Source organism: Protomyctophum bolini (genome assembly GCF_963924005.1).
Source record: "Protomyctophum bolini genome assembly, chromosome: 14".
Classification (NCBI taxonomy): Eukaryota; Metazoa; Chordata; class Actinopteri; order Myctophiformes; family Myctophidae; genus Protomyctophum; species Protomyctophum bolini.
In genome coordinates this window covers 17,120,055-17,145,251 of record NC_137875.1, presented here as the reverse complement: position 1 = coordinate 17,145,251, position 25,197 = coordinate 17,120,055, and the positions used below count along the sequence as shown (strand labels likewise).

The 25,197-nt window shown below is 41.6% G+C and overlaps 1 protein-coding gene across 2 annotated transcripts in view; it reads left to right on the top strand.

The window, feature by feature from the left end:
* pde10a (phosphodiesterase 10A) overlaps positions 1-25,197 on the top strand; it is a 75,232-nt gene that overhangs the window by 42,490 nt on the left and 7,545 nt on the right. For both annotated transcript variants that reach the window (XR_013965303.1, XM_080782365.1), the window contains exons 4-21: positions 3,716-3,836; positions 4,232-4,281; positions 4,436-4,576; positions 4,793-4,954; positions 5,593-5,643; positions 8,198-8,256; positions 8,464-8,515; positions 11,993-12,135; positions 12,845-12,937; positions 14,980-15,166; positions 16,931-17,073; positions 18,126-18,209; positions 18,708-18,855; positions 19,660-19,815; positions 20,937-21,109; positions 21,952-22,063; positions 22,652-22,732; positions 24,781-24,869. Coding sequence is in view for 1 of the 2 variants with exons in the window: in XM_080782365.1 (XP_080638491.1) it covers positions 3,716-3,836; positions 4,232-4,281; positions 4,436-4,576; positions 4,793-4,954; positions 5,593-5,643; positions 8,198-8,256; positions 8,464-8,515; positions 11,993-12,135; positions 12,845-12,937; positions 14,980-15,166; positions 16,931-17,073; positions 18,126-18,209; positions 18,708-18,855; positions 19,660-19,815; positions 20,937-21,109; positions 21,952-22,063; positions 22,652-22,732; positions 24,781-24,869 (2,045 nt within the window). In the remaining variant the exon portion in view is untranslated. The remainder of the gene's footprint in view (positions 1-3,715; positions 3,837-4,231; positions 4,282-4,435; positions 4,577-4,792; positions 4,955-5,592; positions 5,644-8,197; positions 8,257-8,463; positions 8,516-11,992; positions 12,136-12,844; positions 12,938-14,979; positions 15,167-16,930; positions 17,074-18,125; positions 18,210-18,707; positions 18,856-19,659; positions 19,816-20,936; positions 21,110-21,951; positions 22,064-22,651; positions 22,733-24,780; positions 24,870-25,197) is intronic.

Here is a 25,197-nt window from a genome sequence, read left to right as displayed (position 1 = left end):
TTGTGTTTTATGCTTGTCGATCTGCTACTTTTGAAAAGTATCTGTTTTGGACATAATGAGGTTTCCACCCGACATAAATAAACATTATCTCTGAATGATTGCGACCATTGCCAAAAGGTCAGTCCAGGACAATAAAAGTATATTTTAACATAGTATAATAGTGAGTATTTATTCATATAAGCGTGTACACCCAGCGCTCATTCACTCTCATCGTTCATCGACCTTCCAGCTCCAGTTTGCTTCCCAGGGCCTGACGAACAACCAACTAATTTGCCAGCTGGAATTGTCGGCCCAGTAAAAGTGATGTGTTTGTCCTCTCCTTACTTTAGTGATGTGTTTGTCCTCTCCTTACTTTAGTGATGTGTTTGTCCTCTCCTTACTTTAGTGATGTGTTTGTCCTCTCCTTACTTTAGTGATGTGTTTGTCCTCTCCTTACTTTAGTGATGTGTTTGTCCTCTCCTTACTTTAGTGATGTGTTTGTCCTCTCCTTACTTTAGTGATGTGTTTGTCCTCTCCTTACTTTTCAGGATTCTAATTCAAAAACGGCAAAAGTAGTGCGCTCGAGCATGTAGATCTGCTACTTTCAATTATTTTGTGTGGAGTCCTTTTAGATTTTCGCGCTGACTCTACAAAGACAGCAGATTTACAAGCTCAGAGCTTGTGCCGCACGGCAAGCTTGTACATTTGTCTTTGAAGTGTGAGAAGAGAACTGCTGTTTTAGAAGGCATTTGTAGCATCGGCCTCAGGTCTTAATCGGTAAAGTTCATGGAGATAAGAGGTTTCTACTTGACAGCAACGATCCACATGAGTCATGCGACGGGGGTGTCGCCTCTGGGACACTGAGGGTGTCGGGCCCAAGGAGGGAGGGAGGGCCGACAGAGGTTAGAGACCATCGACATACAACAACAACAATGCACTCACACAGACACACACAGCCCCAAAACACCCACTCACTCAATGGGAGGATAGAAAATGAGAAAGGAGGTCTGCGTGACCCCTGCATCAGTGCGTCATCCATATATACAGTACGTCTGAGAATACAGGATGTGGACGGATATGGGAAGGCGGCGCGGCCTCTCTCCCAGTGGTGGGAAGTAACTAAGTACGTTTACTATATACTGTACTTGAGTACAAATTTGAGGTATGGTATTTGTACTAGTTACTTTGTAGATTTTGATTATTATTATTACAAAACAAGCTCACAATGCAACACATTGTGAGCTTGTAGATCTGTTATTAGATCTGTTTTTATTATTATACGAAAGATGTTTGTCTCTGATAACATTTGAAAACTTGAAATGAGACATTCTGCACAAAGCGTACTTTCTACTTTTGGTACTTCCGGACTTTTACTACAATACACATTGCAGTATTGATACTTTTAAGTAAAACAATTGAGTACTTTTTCCACCACTGCTCTCTCCCTGCCGTCCTGTCCTGACCCCCCCCCCCCCCCCCCCCTCGGCAGGCAGGCAGGCACAGAAATAGACGGCTCTCTGGCCTCGTTCGCATGAAGCGGGAGGGCGGCCGGCGCGTTACATAATAGAATGGGACACTTTTTAGGCTCGCGGCTGAGCAGTGAGGCCTGACTAGGGCTCTAATCGGAGCTCTCTGGATGGTCTCCTCCTCTTAATGGGGACTTGTGGGGGGATCCCTGGGCTTGGATGTCAATGAATGACAGAGGGGGACGCAGGGTGAGGTAGCAGGGTAGGATTGAGACGAAAGGTTATCTGTCTGTGTGAATGACAGAATCATAGCATACCTCCATCGCAGAAACCTCTCTCCATATTTTTACTTTTTGGGGGTTTTTCCCCCATAAATTATCGCCCTATTTGATCATACAGCATCACACGAAAGCAGCAGATCTACTTGGAAATCGTGGAAGTGTTCACGGACGGCCCACCCATCTGACCACTTCATGCCTTGTACTGTATGCATACTACACCAGAACAACGAAAGACTATTCGTTTCTGGGGACGCTGGGGTAAAGTTCTCAAACTCTGCCCGAACACGACCCGACCCAACGTTTTCGGGCCTCGGGCTCAGTGATTTTCCTTGATTTTGTCTTTTTCCTTTCTCTTTTTCTCCTTTTTTCTTTATTATAGTAAAAATAGCAATTCTGTTATTTGTGTAGTATGTATTCATTATGAAGAGGCCGGGCTGTGCTATCGGCGATTAATTCACTTAATTGTGACAGGAGGAAGACGGAGGAGTGGAGGCGGGGGGCTTGGTGCAGCGCGCTGGGATTTCAGACTTGCATACTGACTGTGCGCAGGCATGACCAGAGAGAAGTGAACGGTGGGGTTGTTGTTTATACCGCTGGCTGGCCTCTGGTTTGCGGCGCACCAAATGAGCTTCAGTTCATATGCTAAATGTTTTATAAAATCAATCAGATTATCACACGATAGCTGAAAAGGTTTTCGTCATGTTGCAGTTGGACTGAGCTAAAATGTTGTCTATATGGATCGGTTGGTGACTATATGACGTTGATTAGGTCACTAAATGATATAATTCTGTAGTGTATGATGACCACGCAATGTTACAGTCCACTGCAGGCTACAGGCTATTTGATTTCCAAAATAACGATACCTGGAAGTCTTGAACATAGCTGCTTCACTTCAGAAAAAACTAAGGGGAGCTACTTACCACCACCACTGGAAATGGAATCCATTAGAATGATATGTAAATGGAACATCCAGGGCTGTATTTTGCGTGTCTTAAGTACCAGGTCTTATTACCTAACTTGAGTAAACTAAAGACCTGGAGGCGTGATCAATGCTCTTTGGCCACTCAGAATAGCCAAAGAGCATTGATCACGCCTCCAGGTCTTTAGTTTACTCAAGTTAGGTAATAAGACCTGGTACTTAAGACACGCAAAATACAGCCCTAACAGTCTAACGTGAGCTACATAAATCCTTTATTTTGGCGATAAGTCCATTGAACTCCGTTCTCACTCTCACAGTGACTCACACAGACACACACTGAACCACTGAAGCTTCGGGCCGACCCAGTTAGGGCCGGGCCGGGCCTTAATCTTTGGGCCCGTTGAGAACTTTACGCTGGGGTGTGTTCTCTCCTCTGCTGCATCAGTACCCAATGCCCATACCCTAGGTGGGGTTGGAGAAAGGACCTTTCTGTGTGGAGTTTGCATGTTCTCCGCGTGTCCCCTATACTATAGGGTAGGTACCTTCACAAAAAACATTCAGTAATCCACTTGATGGAGGGGAAAGGAACTGGTTGAAATAACGTGTAATAACGTGCTCCCCCCTGTCAGGTAAAAAGAAGCAGCTTGGACTCCTCATGTACTGAATGAAGGTCAGTCTGTTGCTTTCCCCAGGTTGGCAGAGGGAGTGTAGCGCCCAGGATTACAATAGACTATTGACACTGGGTGAAAATAATCTTCTGTCCTCCCGGTGGGGGATCCTCACTGGCAGGTGGGATAGGATACAGCAGTGACGTGACGACCCACATCAGGATTCAAATTCTAAGCTAGCAAACGTGCAATGGGTTTGGAGCTAGTGGATCTGCTGCTTTTGTGTGACGGTGTAGTATATGATCAAATAGGGTGTTAATTTACACAAAAAAACCCCACAAAAACACAAAAAGTTAGTGTATGGAGACACGACACCAACAACACGTGTGTGTGTGTGTGTGTGTGTGTGTGTGTGTGTGTGTGTGTGTGTGTGTGTGCGCGCGCGCGCCTTGTGCTCGGCAGTATCAGGACAGCAACATGCAGAGCGTGGTGTATGAGCTCAACAGCTACATGGAGCAGAGGCTGGACATGGGCGGAGACAACAAGCTGCTGCTGTATGAGTTGTGCAACATCATCAAGACAGGTACATATTAACACCAGCTGGGCCTGATGATGATGACTACCTGTTTTCACTGAAGAAATAAAGGAATGAAAACGAAATAAAAACTAAGCTATGATGACTAAAACGACTAAATATACTGACAATTTCGTTAACAAATCAAAACTAGACTAAAATGTGTGTGTGTGTGGGCCGTGGGGGGGGGGTTGGGAAAAAAGTAATTTTTATGCTTGGTTGTAGCCAGGGCTGCACGATATGGACAACATTTATGCCAAATATTGTGATATCGCTATATTAACGTTAAGTGTTGAAAACTAAACATTATTTAAAAAACTGCACAATAACAAGACACACATACACACACACAGGCACGGGCCCGCATACACGTTTACAACCCTTGCTTTTCTCAATTTCCCCAGCGACAAAAGCTGATGGATTTGCACTTTACTTCTTGGGAGAATGCAACAATGTAAGTGCACGGCAGAACACGTCATTCATTATTCATTGCTGTGGTTATAATACTACATACTTCACATTTCTCTCTCTCTCTCGCTCTCTCTCTCTCCTCTCTCTGTCTCTCTTTCTCCATCTTGTCTTGTCTGCCTGTCTCTTCCTCTCCGTAGAGTTTGTGTTTGTACACTCCTACAGGGGCCAAGGACGGCCCTCCAAGCCTCATCCCGTTGGGCCCCAATGCGTCTGGGACCACCATTGCCGCCCATGTGGCCAAGAGTCGAAAGACGACGCTAGTGGAGGACATCATGAGTGTAAGACTTCAATGACCCCTACGCGGGTCCCTTTGCTTCTAATACACTGTCAGAATGGGCTATATGCACTCAACTTCCAGCCGCTTCCCTTTTGGTTCCCATTTGGTTCCATTTGTACACTAACTCTCAGAGTTAAATTAACATTGATTTTACAATATAAATTGGGTGTCCCGGTGATAGAAATGTCATCAAATGGGGGTCCATTGTGTGTTGCAGGACGAGCGCTTCCCCGACGGAACGGGGCAGGACTCAGGGATCCAGCAGCACGTCCACTCGGTCCTGTGCCTCCCCATCCTCACTGCCATCGGGGACCTCATCGCTGTGCTGGAGCTGCACCGCTACTGGGGCAAGGAGCCCTTCAACCTCAGCCACCAGGAGGTCAGTCTGCTTTCCCCCGCCCTTCACTAATGGTAGGGCCCAGGTCATTGTGACCTATAGCCCCCTTTCTCCCCTTTCTAAATGGTACAGGCTACCTAATCAAAGCCAATGGGTTAGGGTTAGGGTCACGAGGGTTCAGAAAGGTTCCCCACAGATCAAGTCTGGACTTCGGGCCATAGTCGACCAGTTTTTAGAAAACATTATTCTAATAAGACACTGATCTAGATAATACAACATGCTGTAATATGAGCAAGTAAAAGGTTACAAGGGAAGAGGAGTGGTTGGGGGTGAAATGGAGCCCGAGGAGACTAGTTGTCAGACTGCGGTGGAACATGATGAGTGAGTCTGCAGTTCTGACTGAGAGGGGGAGTTTATTCCACAGTTTGGGAGCCAGGAGGGAGAGGAGACTAGGACGTGTGGAGCGTTGGCCAGGGTGTTTTTAACGAAGAAGATGAACAGACTTCCTGTGTTAGCTGATCTGAGCGGTAAGGGGTGTGGGATTGGATCTTGTCTCTCCCTGACAAAATAGAAAATGGTACTCCAATAAATAGGTGGGGAAAGGTGAAGAAGACACCTCTGCAGAGGTTTGTAATACATTTTCTGGCTTAAGTGTCACTTTCTTTCTTTTTTTTCCCCAGGTTGCAACAGCTAATTTAGCATGGGCATCAGTCACCCTTCATCAAGTACAGGTGAGTAGCCAGAGGTTGTTTTCCAAAAACGGTGCTTCCAGGGGATCACACAAAAGTAGTTAATAAACCATCACAATCATTTTTTTTTTTAATACTGTTTTTATTAGGCTTTTTTTGTATGACAATTTCAGATTAGACAATGATAATAAGTAATTCAGTTAAATAAAAAATGAAAAAAATAACAGGCAATGTAAATGTTCCACATACAGTATAATAAAAAAGACATAAGTGTGATAAACATGAAAAAACAAAAAACAGTTAAACAATGACAAGTGTGAACAGACAAACAAAACAGACAACAGGACAGACACTCTTGCTCTCAAACTTCCAACATGTTGTTGTAAATTAAGTAAGTTACAGACATTTTTTTTTTAATAATAAAAAATAAAATAAAGAAAAAACACTCAGTTCCTTTTCCTTCAGTTCCTTTTCTTTCTTTCCAATTTTCTATTGTGCTATCTATTGTGTAGGAGGGGTTAGCGTGCACCTATTGAAATATTCAATGAAGGGTTGCCATCACAATCATTTTAACCACTTTATCCATTTATACGTTTTGCACTGCTATTTTTCATTTGTTTTTCCACTAATCTTCTCTTCTGGGGTGTCCCTAGCGCAAAACCTTTTCAGATGGGGGTTCGTGGCCAACTGCATATAGGCCTACATTTGGTGGCCCTTGACAAGTTTTAGAACAACTGATCTGTGACACTTGATGTGTCCAAGTCTCTGTGGATGTTATGAATATTGAACCAATGAATTAACGTATTAACAAGATTGCATCCATTGGAACACATTTTTTATTCCCCCTTATCCTGAAAAAGTGAGTAAACAGTGAGTAAACAATCAAACTGTGGATCATTGAAATAAAAGTTTGAGAACCACTAATCTAAAACAACCCCACAGAAATGGAAAGTGGATTTGGACCATGACGCAGGTCATGGCAGAAATAATTCAACCAGCGAGGGCGTCTTGTTCTTTTAGCCAGATCGAGGCCTAAAAAAGTACAGTTCTGTCCCACTTTATTATGCTCTTGAGTGACTTTGTTTATTCTGGTTATGTGTTCTGGTGTTTTGATGTGGGGGGGGGGGGGGTCCACTGTGTATAAGAAGTGGGTTGTCACTGATGCCCCAGTGCAATCAACCTCGCCATAGATGGCTCCCTGGAGATGTCATTATGACGTAGTATGGCCGCTTAGCGCAACACCTCAGAGCTAGCAGTGTCCCTGACGGCCACACCACAATGGGCCTCTCTATACCTCTGGTACAGTACCATGGCATTCAGTACTATGGGGCTTGACCGCCTTTAATGAAACCTAATGAGATTTAATGAAAATTTTGCTGGCACCGGGATGCATGTCTTCTACGCCAGACGCAAAACAACAACATACAAAATTATTTCAAATTACAGTCATTTCACAGTCACAAGACCCGCAACCACTAGGTTCTCAAGCTTTCTCATTTCAAGGACCTCCACTTTGAAGTCCCATGAGTCCATGGTACCACCATTTTTTATCAATTTTTACCAACCTACGCTTTAAGCTTAAAAGGTGTTTATTTAATTCTGAGAGTTGCACCTGACCTCGAGAAATATAACCACTTAAGTCGTACATTAGAAAATAGACAATCTACAAGCTCACAATGCGTCGCGACTTGTTGTGAGCTTGTAGATTGTAGCCTCATATGTCTAAAACTGTTACTTTTCAGGATTCAAATTAAAAAACTGCAGAAGTTCAAAACGCGTTTCAATCTTGTAGATTTGCTACTTTTGATGCTTTTATGTGACACTGTAGTATGATCAAGTAGTGCATTAATTTACAAGTTAGATTGAACATTTTAGTTTCTGGTTAAAATTGTACCGTGTGCTGGTGCATTTTTCTTTCTTTTTGTCCCCCCCAAACATAGGATGCAGTTTTATTTTTCATAGCGCCACACAATGTGTTGATCGGTGAGAAATAACACTTTTTCTTGTGATTGACAATCTGTTATTTTCAGCCAGGTCAAGGACCGCAGAGCACGGACCCCAATCTGATATGATTTTGTTCCAGCGACAAATTTTTACAAAATATTGTCTTTTGTAAAATAGTAGATTGGCTATCCAATGTACTGTGGTTAAAGTGGTAATCTGATGCTATATTAATCTATTTCACTGAGGCTCCTGGAACCCCCTCAAGGACCCCTGGGGGTCCCCGGACCCGTTGCCTTAAGGAGTGTGTAAATCATCCATCCATGTAATACTAGAAGCATGTGGTGTATTTTTCTACTTCGTGGCTTCCCACAATTTTCAGCTCCAGACACAAAAGAGACATTTTGGGTCCCTAGGACCCAGAATGTATGTGAAAATGAATTACTTCATAGAAACATAGCCAATCTACAAGCTCACAACGCGTTGTGTTTTCTGAAACTGTCTTTTCTTGTTTTGTTTTGAAAAATTCTGCAAATCTTTTGAAAAAGAATGTGTAACGGGGCCGTGGCCCAAAATGGGCTCGCGGGCCTCTGTTTGTAAGCAGTGGTCTCCGGTAATGCCATTAAGTGTCATGACCTACTTGTGTGTGTTCTAGGTATGCAGGGGCCTCGCCAAACAGACTGAGCTCAATGACTTCCTACTAGATGTGTCAAAGTAAGGACAAATAATGTTATTATCCTGATTTAAAGGATTAATTTAGGAACTAATTTAAGGCTGGCTGCACTGCCTTTTCTATTATGCGAGGCTGGTCGTAAAACTGTAGTCACAGCATAGTCTGCGGCTTCATTTTTTTTGTCTTCATTCCAGTTAACTTTTTTTAATTTTTTTATCTCAAAACGTCATCTCTTCTTTTCTCCACAGAACTTACTTTGACAACATTGTGGCAATAGATTCTCTACTTGAACATATTATGGTGAGTGTGGTTGCAGCACTTCTGTGGTCCATCATATCATCTATAACAGTAGTTCTCAAATTCTTTCGTGTCAAGGACGCCCAAATTTATATGTGGCTTCTGGACTCCCATCTGATTTGTTTTGTGTGCCACGGACCCACAGAAGAGAAGATTCGTGTTTAAACACAAAGCCAGGCGTTTCTACGGGCACAAATCGCGGGTCTTATGATGCGGCATCTTGAACCAGAAGTATTCGCTGCATCCTGTCCGTCGCTCAATCCGTCCCTAAACTAGCATGCAACACGCAAGGTTTTTATTGACATCCTAAGATCATACTTTATGTCATATCTCGTCATCTGAGCTCCAATTCTGAGATAAACAGCTAAAGTGGCCATTATAGGACTCTATGGAGCGTGGATGATAGTTTTTTCAACTTTTTCTCCCCCCGGGCGTTCCAAGATGGATGCCGGTTTTGAGTCGTCGGGGCCCGTATCCAAGAGGCGTACAGTACAGTATGACTGTTAAACGGCCAAACGTGGGATTGAGTGAGGCGTTTTCTTAAGCGTTTTTAAACGTGTATGGCACAAAAATTCCAAATCTGAAGGTTTTTGTCCCAAAGAAATAGCAGATGTACAAGCTCACAGCGTGGCTATTTTTGAAAGCAGATGTATAAAATATAGATAAAGGGGTTAAAACTGTTTGCTGCATCAAATTTAGCTGGGGACTAACCACTGTAATAGACGATATGCTTTGCGTTGCAAGCCTGTAGATGTGCTGTGTTTGTGGTGCAACCCTGGAATGCAGCTAAGGCTGTTACGGTCCGAATCAGAATTTTATCTGATCAGTTTTACAAGTTAGAAAGTGGGTGATTTTTGGGGGTTCGTTGGGTCTCTCTTATTTTATTTACAATACATATTGTAAGACACGTTCTAATTTGGCAGCAGAAGTCGTGGGTCAGACCAGGGTTGTGTGAGTTACTTAATAATAGTTCAGTCAGATAACTCACAAAATAATTTAACCAATATTTATTATAGAATGATATTTTATCTTGGCGTTAGGCTCTGCTAAATTTTTCTCCCTGCTCGACACAATTAAACACCATCATTAAAACACAATCAGTGCCGGGATTCTTTCAAAATAGAAGCTCTGGGGTTCCGGAAAGACATGGCCGCTTTTACGCTGAACCCCCCCTGAATGTTAGAATAATATGGAGATAAGACGTTTCTGCCCGACAGCAGAATTTGACATTTCATTGACATGAAAAGTTTGAAAACGACTGGCTTAGGTTATTATTATGTTACAATATACTGTATAAATCAGGCTTAATGCTGCTGCGTTGTGGGAGTATGCGTGCGTTGTGGGAGTATGCATTGGGACATAATTTATGTTCCAGCAGCTCGCTCTGCAGAGTAGATAAATACAGGGCCAGGTGGTTCTCTTCTCGGGGTAACATTACTGTGTGTGACACTGCAGTCTTCTCTGCGGCAAGCTAGAACAGCTAATTATTCTGTCGCTGTCGGACAGAAACCCCTTACTGTATCTCCATATTTTAACTTGTTGGGTTTTTGTTTTTCCTTTCGGAAATCAATGCCATACTTGATTATATTGCAGCGTCACGCAAAAGTATCCAATATACCAGATCTGTAAGCTCCGCAGCACGCTTTGAGCTCGTTGATCTGCTACTTTTGCTACTTTGGGATTTGAATTCTGAAAAAGGTTTCCACCCGACGGAGACGATTTGTTATTTGTACCAGGTTTACACCCAAAACCGTTACTTTTCAGGAAATGGAGGGAAAAAAATAACCTGTGATCCTGAATTTAGTTATGATTATTCACAAGCTCTAGTTAACATTTTTTGTTCAATCTTTCTAAATTAAAACAAGCATGAACATTAAACCGCTGAAAATGTTTCTAAAATAGTGAAAATAGACAGTCCACCAAGCACAGAGCTTAAAGATCTGCTATTTTCCACAGTCTTGTGTAAGGAAGTAGTATAGGGAATAACTTTTTGAGAAATATAGAGAGAGAAACAAGGTTTCTGCCAACGATATAAAATGATCAACAAGGTGAATTTCAATAAAAAGGATGCATAACTAGCGTTTCAATATGGAAATCTGGTTCCTCCCCTTTCTTAAGTTCAAACCACACCAATGATTCGAGACGCAACAAAACCGTTTTAGCGTTCGTTGAAATCAGTGGTCTGACATGTTCCGTTGCATGACGGTGCATGCCATTTCATTGCGTCGCAAGTGATTCAATTCAAAGGAGCTTTAATGGCATGAGTGTGTGTGTGTGACGTGTGTGTGTGTGTGTGTGTGTGTGTGTGTGTGTGTGTGTGTGCAAGTGCGTGCCGCTTTACGTCAAGTCGCAAAAACACTTGCTGCCGCGGAAACCCAGTGGTTTACGCTACGCCGCATAAATCTATGCTGTTGAAACAGATATTAGGGCAGTGTGGTGCTGACGCTTACCCTTTTATTTATTTATTTATATAAAATTATAAAATGGTCTATGGTCTGCAGGAGTTTTGATGATTCAACTAACTGTAACTAGGGCCGTCGCCTTGCCCCCCGCCCCTCCCTCCTCTCACTGGTGCGAAATCGGGTAGGAAAAAACGGGGAAGCGAGTGCTGACACATATTGCTGTTAACAGAATCTGTGAGAGAGATTACTACCGTTATAGCAACAATGCAGCCTTTTAAAGCCAGGCGAATCTCACAAGTTGCTCATTTGGCGCTGTTGCCTCTGGCTCACAAGACTCCTATAAACAGATGGGAATCAACATGTGCAGGTCTCCCCCCACCCGTCCCCCTTCATCAAGCTGCGGAGCCTTTGAAGTCTTAGTATATATCATATATCATATCGTTGCTGTCGTGCAGAAACCTCTTATCTCCGTAATTCTAACTTTTTGTGTTTTTTTCCCCCGTAAATTAACGGCCTACACGATCATACTACAGCGTCACACAAAGGCATCAAAAGTAGCAGCTCTGCAAGCTCAAAGCAAACTTCAAGCTCGTGGATATGCTACTTTTGATGCTTTTTAATTTGAATCCCCAAAAGTAACCATAACATGAGGTTTCCACCCGACAGAGACGATTATATATCACTGTCGGATGGAAATATTTTATGTCCAAAACTGTTATTCAGGAAAAATCTTTGTTCCATTGAATCCAATAGTAGTTTTTATTTAGTGACAAGCTCTTCTTAATACTTTTTATAGGTTAAATACTGTACTTATTATAATTGTAATTTATTACTCACAGACATTTTCAACCTGGTGTTCATAGTACAATAGCGTCATAATGGTATCTGTCGGATGGAAACCTCATACAGGTATATCCAAAACTGTGACTTTCATTTTCAAGATTCAAATTTAAAAAGTGCAAGATCAAAATGAGTCTCTTCGAAACCTGCCCATTGAAGTGCCAATGGGCAGGCTCTCTGAAACGTTGGAATATCACATGTGTATGCATATATATATCCCTGGTTTTGTGTGTTACAGATATATGCAAAAAACCTGGTGAACGCAGACAGGTGTGCACTCTTCCAGGTCGATCACAACAACCAAGAACTCTACTCTGACCTGTTTGACATCGGGGAGGAGCACGAGGGCAAGCCTGTCTTTAGAAAAACCAAAGAAATTAGGTGCGTGGTGCGTTTTCTCCTGTTGTCTGCTGTCTTGATGCGATACCGTCTGTTTTCTCTATTTCATTTAGGGCTGTGACTGTTTTGATTATTTAAGTGCTTAAATCTTTACCATTGAGCTAATAGAGCCAATAGAGCCTGCCAGCTTGGGATAAATTTAATCTTGACCATCAAGTTAAATATGTTATCAGATCCATGTGTCTTGGTGTGAGACATGACCTTTGACACGAAATGTCTCAATAGATGAGCAGGGAGACGAAATACAACCACCCCAGTTGTAACATACTTTACTATACAGATTGGACACAATTGCATGTATTAAAACATTTTATATGGTGCCACTTTAATTGAATATTCGAGGTGTTTGTCTTTTGTGTGATCGTTTTTTTTTTTGTGTCAATGAACCAACGCAAAAATTATCAGATTTTCTATGATCGACTAAATTGATTATCATTATTAACCATTTAAAGCCTAATTTTATGCTTTGAAGTGCAAATCATAAAATGAGGATCTACAAGTTCACAATGAGTCATGATACGAGGCCTTGTGAGCTGTTATGTTTTTATTTATTTTTGTCTAAAAAGCTAACATTTCTCCCCAAAATAAATGTTTTTTATAAAAATCAATTATCGATTTGATTTATTATAAGCAATGAACTATTGCAGTCCTAGACTGTGTGAGAACTAATTATAAGCCTCTCCTCCCATAGGTTTTCTATAGACAAGGGAATAGCTGGACAGGTGGCCAGGACAGGGGAAGTCCTAAATATCCCAGATGCCTATGCAGATCCTCGGTTCAACCGGTAAACATCACACACACACAATCACACGATTACAGGTGTGATTACAGATTACAGTGGCTGACATTCAAGCTCTAAACATTTCAAAATAATTCACATTTTTCCAAAAACAATTATTTTTGGAAAATATTCAAAAATAGCAGATGTACTGGTCTGGACAAATCTGTTCAGCTCGCTTTTTTTCTATTTCACGACTGTCTTTAGGATGTTATTGTTACCAAGCAAGCCATTCATTAGGTAATTGGTTTTCAACCTATTTCATATCAAGGCCCAATTATTTAGATAGATACAGTAGATACTTTATTTGTCCTTTCGGAAATTTGTTTTGTGCACAGCAGTCATCAGGATACAGAAACATATACAACAGATCACACAGTACATTGACAATAAAGAAACAATGCCAACAGAAGGCCACCAGTCATAGTTCCAAGAGGCATATCATATCACACTTTATGCATGGAACTGAGATGGGGCCTGCTTGTTCATAAGTCCTATACTTATAGGACTGACCGCCGTTTAATGAGATTTAGCCTAGCTTGCAGACCCAAAACTAACGAATATTTGTTGTCGTTGGATAAGATTTTGTCCACAATTCCATGCTGCATTGATGAATTAGAATTATTTTACATTCCCTAATTGTGTAGAGTTCTTGTAAATTAAGTAGCCTGCTAATACAGATGTTTAACACTAATTTAATCAAATGGACCTTGACGGGTCCATTTGGTTTCATTTTACGCTGTCAAGAGTTCAAGATCTAATAAAGGCCCATTTGGTTAGGTTACCAACTCTCCATTTAGCTGGGGACCACCTGGAACCCCGGCCCTCATGGACCTCTGGTTGAAAACCACTGCATTAGGCACATGTCTAGAACAACTTTACTCATTCATTTAGATGACTATCCAAAGCCCTGAATGAGTAAAACCATCTGCACCCCGCTCTCTGGGATTAGCCAGTGGTGGAAAAAGTACTCATATTTTTTTACTTAAGTAATAGTATCAATACTGCAATGTAGAAATACTGAGTCTGTTAACAAGTAAAAGTCTGGAATTCAAAATGTAAAAGTACAAAAGTATTAGCATCAAAATGTACTTAAAGTACCAAAATTAAAAGTAGAAGTAAGATCTACGAGCTCACAATGCGTATCATCTCGACACATTGTGAGCTGGTAGATCGGCTATTTTCAAATGGCCAAAATGTATACTGTAGGGCTGAAGTGGTGCCTGTATGTTTTGTAATAATAATCAAAGTCTACAAAGTAACTAGTAACTAAAGTACAATATTTACCAGCTCAGTGGCCTTGTGGTTAGAGTGTCCGCCCTGAGACTGGGAGGTTGGGGTTCGATCCCCGGCCGGGTCATACCAAAGACTGTAAAAATGGGACCCAGTGCCTCCCTGCTTGACACTCAGCATCAAGGGTTGGATTGGGGGTAAGCCCCTGCGGCATACTAGCGTCATGTCCAGGGTGTGTACTTGTACATCAAGCTGCCTCACGCTACAGAAACAGGAGATAGGCTCCTGCCCTATGGGCCTCATGGCTCGGCAAGGCTACTTACTTACTTTTAAAGTACAATATTTGGAACCGAGATGTAGTGGAGTAAAAGTATTGGAAGTTGGAATTACAGTCAAAACCCAGATGACCTTGGGATACATCACTGAGGATACGTCGTCCTAGGTGCATCCATGCGATGTGTTTTCGTTCAAATACCTTAAAGTTGTGCAGTATTTTATTTAAGTATATGTATTTGGTTACTTACATCACTGGCATTAGCTGTAGCAGCCTGAATGGTTACCAACCAAGCTATTGAATAAATCGTCTCTGTCGGTTGCAAACCTCATATGTCCAAAAACTGTTACCTTTTCACGCTTCAAATGAGCAGATCTAAAAGCTCAAAGGGCCCGTGGATCTGCTGTTGTTTTTGCGTGATGCTGTAGTAGTGTAGTACGATGAAGTAGGGCGTTCATTTACGAAAAAAACACACAAAGTTTAAATATGGATATAAGATAATCTGTTGTGTTGCCTATTTTCCTACCCCCCCCCTGAACAGAGAGGTGGACCTCAAAACCGGCTACACCACACGGAACATCCTGTGCATGCCCATCGTGAGCAGAGGAACCGTCATCGGTGTGGTACAGATGGTGAACAAGCTGAGCGGCAGTGCCTTCACTAACACGGACGAGAACAACTTCAAGATGTTTGCCGTCTTTTGTGCCCTGGCCTTACACTGTGCAAATGTGAGTCACCCGTGGTTATATCCATGCATTCATGCATACACAATTACTTCTTCATTTAAGTTTTAGCATTAATATTCTGACAACACGAATGATGCCGGATCTATATATCCTTGCTGTCGGCCGGAAACCTGTTATTTCCATTTTTGAACGTTTTGTGATCATACTACAGTGTCACACAGACGCATCAAAAGTAGCAGATCTACAAGCTCGGAACGTGGCACAAAGCGATGCTTTGTCTTTATGTGTGAAGCACATTAAATTGCCTCGCTGTTGAAATGTGCTATACAAATAAGATTGCCTTGCCTTGCCTTGTCGATCTGCTACTTTTGAATTTGAATCCTGTAAAGTAACAGTTTTGGACACCCTACAGAGACGATATATAATGTAAAATTCCTCTTCCGTTTCCAACAAGCCTGTTCATTCGATTCTGTGTGCGGTGCAAAAGGTTACGTAACGTACTGAACATGAATCATGCTCAAACAGACAGATAGGCTTGGGTCTGGCTGTCCCCGTCATGCGGTCCTATAACTCGCTGCCTTGTGCGACAACCGTTACGCAGGCAAGAGCGTCACAAAGTTAGTTCTACGATGAATGAGGTGCGTTCACACTTTAAGACCCACAAAGCCCATGTTATCTTGTCTTTCCCATTGCCTCGTGTCTCCGCCGCAATTCAATCTCAACTAATTTATTGTATTTATTATGAATGATGAAAGGCGTGAGAGGTTTGGCCTCTTGTCCCTTGATGTTTACGAAGGGACAAGGAGACGTGTGGCTAAAATGTCATCTCTGTCGTGTGGAAACCTCATCATACGTCCAAAAATGTAAATTTTCAGGATAAAAAATAATAATACGTTGCAGAGCTCAAAATGCTTCGCGCCATGTTTCGAGCTTGTAGATCTGCTACTTTTGATGCTTTTGTGTGACACTGTAGTACTGTATGATCAAGTAGGGCATTCATTTACAGAAAGAAAATGCAAAAAACAACAAAAATGGTTGTGCTGCGCTGATGTTTTTCAAATCGACTAAGACCAGAGAGTAGTTTGTGGTGGGACAAAAAGGTAATGAAAGAATAATAATAATAGCCAAAGCATAAAATATGGATAAAGATGTTAAAATATTAACAACTTTTGCTGGGGACCCCCTGATACGTAGCAAAGAAGCAGATCTGTAACGACTTTGCAGTCTAATCGATGCAAAGCTAAAACATCTTATTGATTGTACCGAACAAATGTGTGATATTAGCAAATATGCAATCATTGGCTGAAGAATCAATATGATGTCTTATCATGATGAGACTAATGATTTACACCTGTAATAACTACTATAAGCAACAAACTATGTTCATTGATTGATTGATTGATTGATTGATTCATTGATTGGATACTTTATTAGCTAGAAATGTAAACAGTACAGAGTACAGTCAAACACTTAGTCTAAAATAATATCACTGAAAAAGGTGATGACGTTTCCATTCAGGTCCTGGGTATTTAATTCATAATCGTGACATGAAAAATAACAACTAAATTCAAATCATCACAAAAGAATAATAAAAAATGTACAGGTTGGGGGAAAAAGGAAAGGGTGGATTTTCAGGCCTGTTTTAAAGGACGCCAGTGATTTGCATTCATATTTGTTGTTTAAGCCGTTTATCACAGGGAAACTAAACACTTCTTTATAGCGAAAACAGTGACGGTACGTTTGAACTACACCATGAAATATCTAGACATACACACCTTTTGTAACTTCTCTCTGCGTGTTCTGCAGATGTATCATCGGATCCGGCATTCGGAATGCATTTACAGAGTGACCATGGAGAAGCTTTCGTACCACAGCATCTGCACGTCAGAGGAGTGGAAGACCCTAACCCAGCTTAACCTCCCCACCCCCATATACAAAGAGATTGAAATGTGAGTGGGCCTTTTTTATGGCTGTATCATCATAAGGTCAGACTTTTCAAGTGGGCTCTGGCCATAAAAGTTTGGGAAATAACTGCCTCTAAAGACGAATCCACGGAGGGGTGCCCTGGGCGCGGCCATAGCTGCGGTCTACCATTAAGCTTTACACTGCAGCACTGATTAGCTACACCTGGCCCACAGGGCACTGCTCCATGGAATCAAGAAAATAAGCAACCTCATGCAACAGATGTGTGTAAGTGTGACATCTAGTGGTTGAATGCGGTCTGTAGCACCTTCAATAATCAATAAGCTTTGAATTTAAAGCAAAGGACTTTCTTGCCAGATTTGTCTCCATAATCAGCGATTCAGCGGTTCACAAAATGTTCTGGATCAGGGCCCACTTGATTTTTTTTTTTAAAGTGGTCCACCCATTTGATTTGATTGATTGATTGAATACGGAGGCACAGAGGTACATACTAGAACAGTGGTTTTCAACCAGTCCCCAGCTAAATGATGGAGAGTTGGTAACCAAATGAACCCTTAGAGATCTTTAACTCTTGAGAACGTGAAATGAAACCAAATGGACTCATACGGGTCCATTTGTTTTCATTTTACACTCTCAAGAGTTAAATTATACTATACTATATACTACTATGCTATACTCTGTCCTTTTTTTACAATCTACCGACATCTTTACCATCTTTTTTTTCCACAAACATTGAAGACAAAAGTCAGGACAGAAAAGACTTTGAATTTGAGAATTGTGATTGGCTGGAATGACATTTGTGCTGATTTGATTGGTTGAGCACGGAATGTGATGTACGATGATCGCCCCTCACTTCACACGGGTGTGATTCTTTTTTAATGTTAATGTTATCAATACATTATTTGGAGGTCCACTTGGCAATCACCACAGGTTGGGGAATGGCCGCTCTATATTTAGTAGTAAATATATTCTGTAGTTTCCATTTGGACACTGTCCTCTCATCCCGTCTTCTCACACCCAGGCGTGCAGCGGTGCAGGACACGTCTCTAAACCACTGTCTCTGCCATCCCTCCCGCAGGTTCCACTTTGACATCAGTCCCCTGGAGGACATCTGGCCTGCTGTCTTTGTCTACATGATCCATAAGTCCTGTGGGGAGACCAGGTAAACTCACTGCAGAAAGAAGCCTCGTCTGCTGGCTTTTTAGAGGCAGCTAAAAACACACTTCTATGACCTTGCCTCTTGGTCTCCTTTTAACTGGTGTTACCCTTTTTAATTTCACTGTTTTATTGTATTAATTAACTCTCGACTGTTAACGTATGCTTAATTCAACACTATAGTAAATTCATCAACAGCACAGAGCAATTGACTATTACAGTTAGGTAGGCCATATAACTCTAGCCTTTTTTCTCTTATGCCATATAATGTACCAACAAAATGGCAACATAATTACGGGAGGAAAAGGGAAAAGGGGTGAGTTGTCCTGTTACCCCTCTGGCCATTACTGAGGATATTAATGTTTTTGTTTCGTGTGTGTGTGTGTGTGTGTGTGTGTGTGTGTGTGTGTGTGTGTGTGTGTGTGTGTGCTCGTGTGTGTGTGTGTGTGTGTGTGTGTGTGTGTGTGTGTGTGTGTGCGCGCGCGCACCTACCTTTCTACCACAGTTTTGAGCTGGAAAAGCTATGTCGGTTCACCATGTCCGTGCGCAAGAACTACCGCCGTGTTCCGTACCACAACTGGAAGCATGCGGTGACGGTGGCACACTGCATGTACGCCATCCTCCAGAGAACCACTGTCTTCACTGACCTAGAGGTGTGTTTCTGCTCTGCCTTATACTGTATATTATACACACTAGAAGCTCGACCGGCCTTGGCCGTGTTCTGCGTTCTCCGTTTCTTGAAGTGGAGCTGCTGGCGGCGGGGTGGCGGGGTGAAACTCGTTTGTGTTCATGCATGTGTGAGTGGAAATTATGCGCTCTAAACCTGGCCTGAACGACCGTTTACACCTGTTACCTTCTTCTCCAGGGCTTTGAGCAACTGATGGGTAGTGTAGTTCTAGTTGACTAGTGCTATTTGTACAAGTGAGCACAGAGGAATAGCACTACTCAACATGAAGACATATGCATGTACAATATAAAATATGAATATTATCCATATTATTCAGCAACACCTTAACAAATTAAGACATAATTACATCATTATGAATAGAATCAACCAAATTAACCCCAGCTATGACTATTCTCGGGGGAACATTAGCCTAAAATAGCCCACGTATATGTGAATCTGTAGAATTTATAAAAGAATCTTCTCATTTACGTTGGATAGTAATTTATTATTCTGCTATTCTGTATTATGCTCACATAATCTATTCAGATGGGGTAGCCTAAACAGTGCAAAGTATTCAGGCCATTCACCACAAATAAGGATGTATACATTTATTGATTTGAAATACACACAAATATGTTTGTTCTGGGTTGCTTTTGTGTGACCAAGTAGGGCGTGCATACGTCATACTGTATGTAAGAATTTTTCGGTTAGGTATTTTTCGGTTGTTTCTAAAGCACTGATGGATTGATTCCATTGTTGTGTCCTCGTTGTGCTTTGTGTGCCTTAACAGAAGAAGGGCCTGTTGGTAGCGTGTCTATGTCATGACCTGGACCACCGCGGCTACAGCAACACCTACCTGCAGAAGTTTGACCACCCACTGGCCGCCCTGTACTCCACCTCTACCATGGAGCAGCACCACTTCTCCCAGACCGTGTCCATCCTGCAGGTACAACCACATAATAATAATAATAATAATAATGATATGGGTAATAATAATAATAATAATGGTAATGATAAGGGTAATAATGATAATGATAATGATAAGGGTAATAATAATAATAATAATAATAATGATAATGATAATGATAATGATAAGGGTAATAATAATAATAATAATAATAATGGTAATGATAATGATATGGGTAATAATAATAATGATAATGATAATGATAATGATATGGGTAATAATAATAATAATGGTAATGATAAGGGTAATAATAATAATAATAATAACTTGACCTTCGGCCGGTCTCTCTCTAGGGCCATGGGAAAAAAAACATTACTAAAGATTGTAACCAGGATCATTCGGTTCTTTAGTTATGGGCCGTTGAATAAAGCTTGTTCTGACCAAAAACGCAATCTGGGAAAGGAATCCGTGATTATTGTATTTTTGTCTGTTTTACATCTGTTTACATTGATGGACAGATGGAGACGGAGTTTTTAGCAACCTAAAAACATTGATTGAACCAACCATCATTGGCGAATAGCGAAAACCAAAACCACTGGGAAGACCATAGGGCGTCTATAGACGTCTTTGGCAGTGAAGCGTTGGATTTGAAAAGACTTCTATGGATGTTCTTAGCGGTCAATTTAAGTGCCATTCAGATTGAGCACTATGGTCTCTTTTTTCGTCCCTTATCCCTAAACTTCTTTGCCTTGTTTTACTATTTAAAAAAACGTTTTTGAATAGTTAAAATAGCCAATCTACAAGCTCACAACGTGTCGATGTAGATCGACGTTCTTCAAAATAGTAAAAATAGGCAAAGAAGTTTAGGTATAAGGGGTTTAGCATGGACGAAAATAGAGCCCTATAACTTTTTCATAGTCTGTGACTTGACTTTTAAAACTGTATTTTTATAGTTAGCCTATATAGATATAATGCATAACTATCTATGATAGACAAATTGTTTTAATAACTGTTCTGGCTGTTTTTCCCGGGAGACCTCCCATATGAACATTTCCTGTCAGGAGCGGAGCCGCAGATGGCCCACTGCAGCAGCATGGCTGAGCCGAACGCCTCATAAGTGGAGCTTTTGCTTTTTTATTGATCTCTTTATTTCTCAATAGCTGGAAGGGCACAATATTTTCTCCAACCTGACTTCCAGCGAGTACGAGCAGGTGCTGGATATCATCCGCAAGGCCATCATCGCGACGGACCTCGCCCTTTATTTCGGCAACCGCAAGCAGCTGTCAGAGCTGCTCACCACCGGCGGCTTGGACCTCGACAACCATGCACACAGGTCAGGTCAAAGGTCAAGTCCCACTGAGCCCTGGTGATGCAACCGTGGCCAGGATTCTAAAGGATCCCCGAGTTTAGTTTAGATTAGTTTTTGGATTTTCTGCCTTTATTGATAGTTGAAGTGAAGATGGACAGGAAAGAGGGAGAGAGAGACACGCAGCAAAGGTTGTCATGAACGGGACTCGAACACACAGCGTGCTGTCAGGCCAGAGCCTATACACTCATTCAATCAATCAATCTCAGTGCTCACTAGTTTGAAAACCCGTGTGGCTAAGAATCTGGGGGTTGGACTAGGGTGTGGCTGAGATTAAAAACCCGTAGGTACCTTTCAATTCCTATAGATTCTGATTTGACGTCCAGGCAAAAATGAAGGGAACATGAAGGGTATGTAGCATGCGCCTGCACCGATAGACCAGCGGGCAGTCTTTTAAATCCCTTAAAACACACTTTTATCCCTTGGCTTCAGTGCCTTACCCGTTATCCCTAAACTTCTATACCATTTTTTACTATTTTGAAAAAAGATTTTTTAATAGTTCAAATATATAAGCTCACAAGGTGTCAACATCGGCTAGTTGAACAAATTTAAAATGTTTTTCAAAATAATAAAGAATTACGAAAAAGTTTAGGGATAAGGATAAGTAAGGCAATGACGATTATATGGCCCTCAGTGTTTGTGTCTTGATCTGTTTGTTGTCACCCTGTACAGCACTTTGGTCAATGTTGTAAATGTGCTTTATAAATAAATCAATAAAATAAAGTTTGACATAGAATCATAGCAAGAGGTACAGACCTTTACATGAGCTATACCCCACAACTATAATAAAGCTCCCCCCTCTCCCATAGGGACCGCGTGATTGGTCTGATGATGACGGCATGTGACCTGTGCTCTGTCACCAAGGTTTGGCCAATCACACGACTCACAGCCAACGACATCTACGCCGAGTTCTGGGCTGAGGTGAAGTTGGAAACTGTTAATTCATACTTTATGAGTACTAATTTATTACAGGCGCATGACTGGCACTCAGTGGTAACGACATATTTAAAACTAAATACGCCAAATTACACTCTGGAATCTCTGGACTCTGTTTAAATCAGTGGTTCTCAAAAGGACCCGTACATGTATTGTGTATTAGGCCACAGAACCCCATAAATATTTCCTACCAGGGACCCCCGTACAAGATTTGTGGTGTTAAAAATGACAAATATTTGTGTAAATAGTAAATACAAGTGGGTTTTTTTGTAATATCTGATGTATTTAGGAGCCTGGGGGGGTTCCCTGAACCCCACCCATTAGACCGGGACCATCATAACTCTTGAGAGTGTACAGATGGAACCAAATGGACCCGTGTACACTCCCACTTTGAGAACCAATGATTCAAATAACATGGTATTAGTTATGTTCAGTCAACAGTATAATTCCAGGTCCTTTAGGGGTCGTAAAATCATGCAACCAAAAGTCAAGAGCAGTGACGCCATACGAAGCTTTACAGATAAAAGAAAAGTAGGCATGGTACTCAACTCATCTCGTTGCACGTCTCCGCAGGGAGATGAAATGAAGAAGATTGGCCTGCAGCCCATTCCTATGATGGACAGGGATAAGAAGGACGAGGTGCCCCAGGGACAGGTGAGACCTTGGGAGTGACGTGTGTCTGCCCCCCAGGGACAGGTGAGACCTTGGGAGTGACGTGTGTCTGCCTATCATTGCTCTCATCAACGACTTGTGATCCGATGATGTCTTTGGTGAGCCACGAGGTTCAATGTCGTTGTTCAAAAGTGAAAGCGGATACTTTAACAAAGACTAGAAAGGTGATCTCCTGCAGATCTGGTTGCCTAACCCAGGGCTGTGTCGGTCGTGGTGTGGGGGTAGGTGCGTGCGTCCAACAGGATATTATTGCAAGTGATTAATATGAAAAATAAAATAAAAAGTCATGGTATTTTTTTTCCTTTAAAACATGCGTATCCAATGTGATACCGATAAATATGAATGAACTTAAAGAATACATTGAACACAATCGATCATGACAATAAACATGCTCTGAAAATGCATGCGTGGTCGACCCATCTGACCACTCTTTTGCGATCTTTATCACATACTATACATGCAAATGAGAATTTTGAAATGCTTTAATAAAAAAAGGGAATGAAAGGGATAAACACTCAGAAATATAAACCTTTTATCTCCATATTCAAACCTTTAGTTTTTTCATCAATTTAAACCCCTACTTGATCACACTAACAGTAGCAGATCCACAAGTTCGAAACGCTGTGCAAAGCGACATGTGAGGTTTCCACCCGGCGGATGATATATTGTACTTTTTACTTCGCTACAATTATTTGACAGCTTTAGTCATAAGTGACGTAGATTTAGATTGTTGTATACTGTACAGTGTACATTAACCATTTTAACCACACATACTTGTTTTATTACCTGTTTTATAACATTTGAGTACTTTTACTTCTGTAAGTGTTGATGCCACCACTTTTGTACATTTGCTAATGAGTATTTAGTCTAATTTGTCTTCCACCCCTGCATACTGCGCATACAGTATGGGCCTAACTCTTCCCTACATGGGATGGGAATCTAGTCAATGGCCTTGCTCCTCATGCTAAATGATTACAATAGCAAGTAAACATCTCTGTCTCCTGTAAGGAGAGCACGTTGTATCAACACACACACACACACACACACACACACACACACACATGGAGTTACAGTACACACATACCGTCTCTGTCGGGTGGAGACCTCATAATGTCCAAAACTGTTAACTTTTCAGGATTCAAATTCAAAAGTAGCTAAAGTAGTAGTGTGTTACTTCATGCCGCGTTTCGAGCTAGCAGATTTGCTGCTTTTGATGACCTTGTGTGGTGCGGCTGTAGTATGATCAAGTACGGCGTTAACAGCAGCAATATACCACATACAGATAAACAACAGAGGTCTTCAAAAAAAGAAGGGGAAAAAAAACATCCAAGCCATTCCGTACAGTCATATTGCTGCTAGGCCTGGATGCAGTTGGAGCCAAAGAAAGCTGCTCGCTGGTTACAGGCTTGTAAAAATGTTGTCTTAAGTTTCCCCTTCTTCCCTGGAACTGCCCAGAGCAGCTACAGTATGTGCATGTGAAGTGCTGTGCAATTTCAATGTGGGATATGACATGTTGCCATATACTTCGTATCATCTATATACATCAAAGTATATAGGGGTTCACACATTGGATCTTCCCGACAGCAGTTCTGGGTAAGCCCATGATGATCCTTTAAAACTTGACAGGTCCAAAGGAATTTGTCAATGTTGAAGTAGTCCAAATCTGGACCAGGTCTTCTCTCACGGGTGGTTAATGGGAACGAGCCACCCTGAAGACCACGGTTGCGGCACACGCATGCACGCACGCACGCACACACACACACACACACACACACACACACACACACACGGGGCACAGCTGGGTTGCGTGACCCAGTAGGATGAAACTCGCATATTATCCATGTATAAACTATAATCTTCCAAAACTGGAAAACATGTTAAATCATGAGCTATGTGGAGACGTATCATTCAGATATGTCTCATAGATCAGTATGAATAGGCCTTTAGAGACAGTGGTTGGTAAATTGTGTCTGAATGTATTTTTCATCATGCCAAGTACTTTACTAGTTGTTTATTGTGTGTTTCTTAAGGTTGGATTCTACAATGCTGTTGCTGTTCCATGTTATACAACACTGTCAGAGCTCTTCCCTCCATCCAGCCCTCTACTAAGTTCATGCAAGTGAGTACTCGTCCTTGACGTACTCTCTCTCTGTGTGCATGCGTCTGTCTGTATGTCTGTCTGTACTGTGACTTCTCCTGAATTTTTATTGTGTCAGTGAGGGTTCATGTGTGTATGTACAGTATCAGGCAGTGTCTTGTGCATTATGTACAGCATCACATTCTGTGGTGCGTGTGTGCAGGATTGGGAAGGTTACTTTTAAAAAGTGGGATTACTTTTTAAACAGTTATTTACAAGTTACGTCAGTAACGTAATCCGAGTACCACAATTTAAAAAGTAGGGGGGTTACTTTCAGTTACTTTTGGATTACTTTTAAGCAAAACTCTAT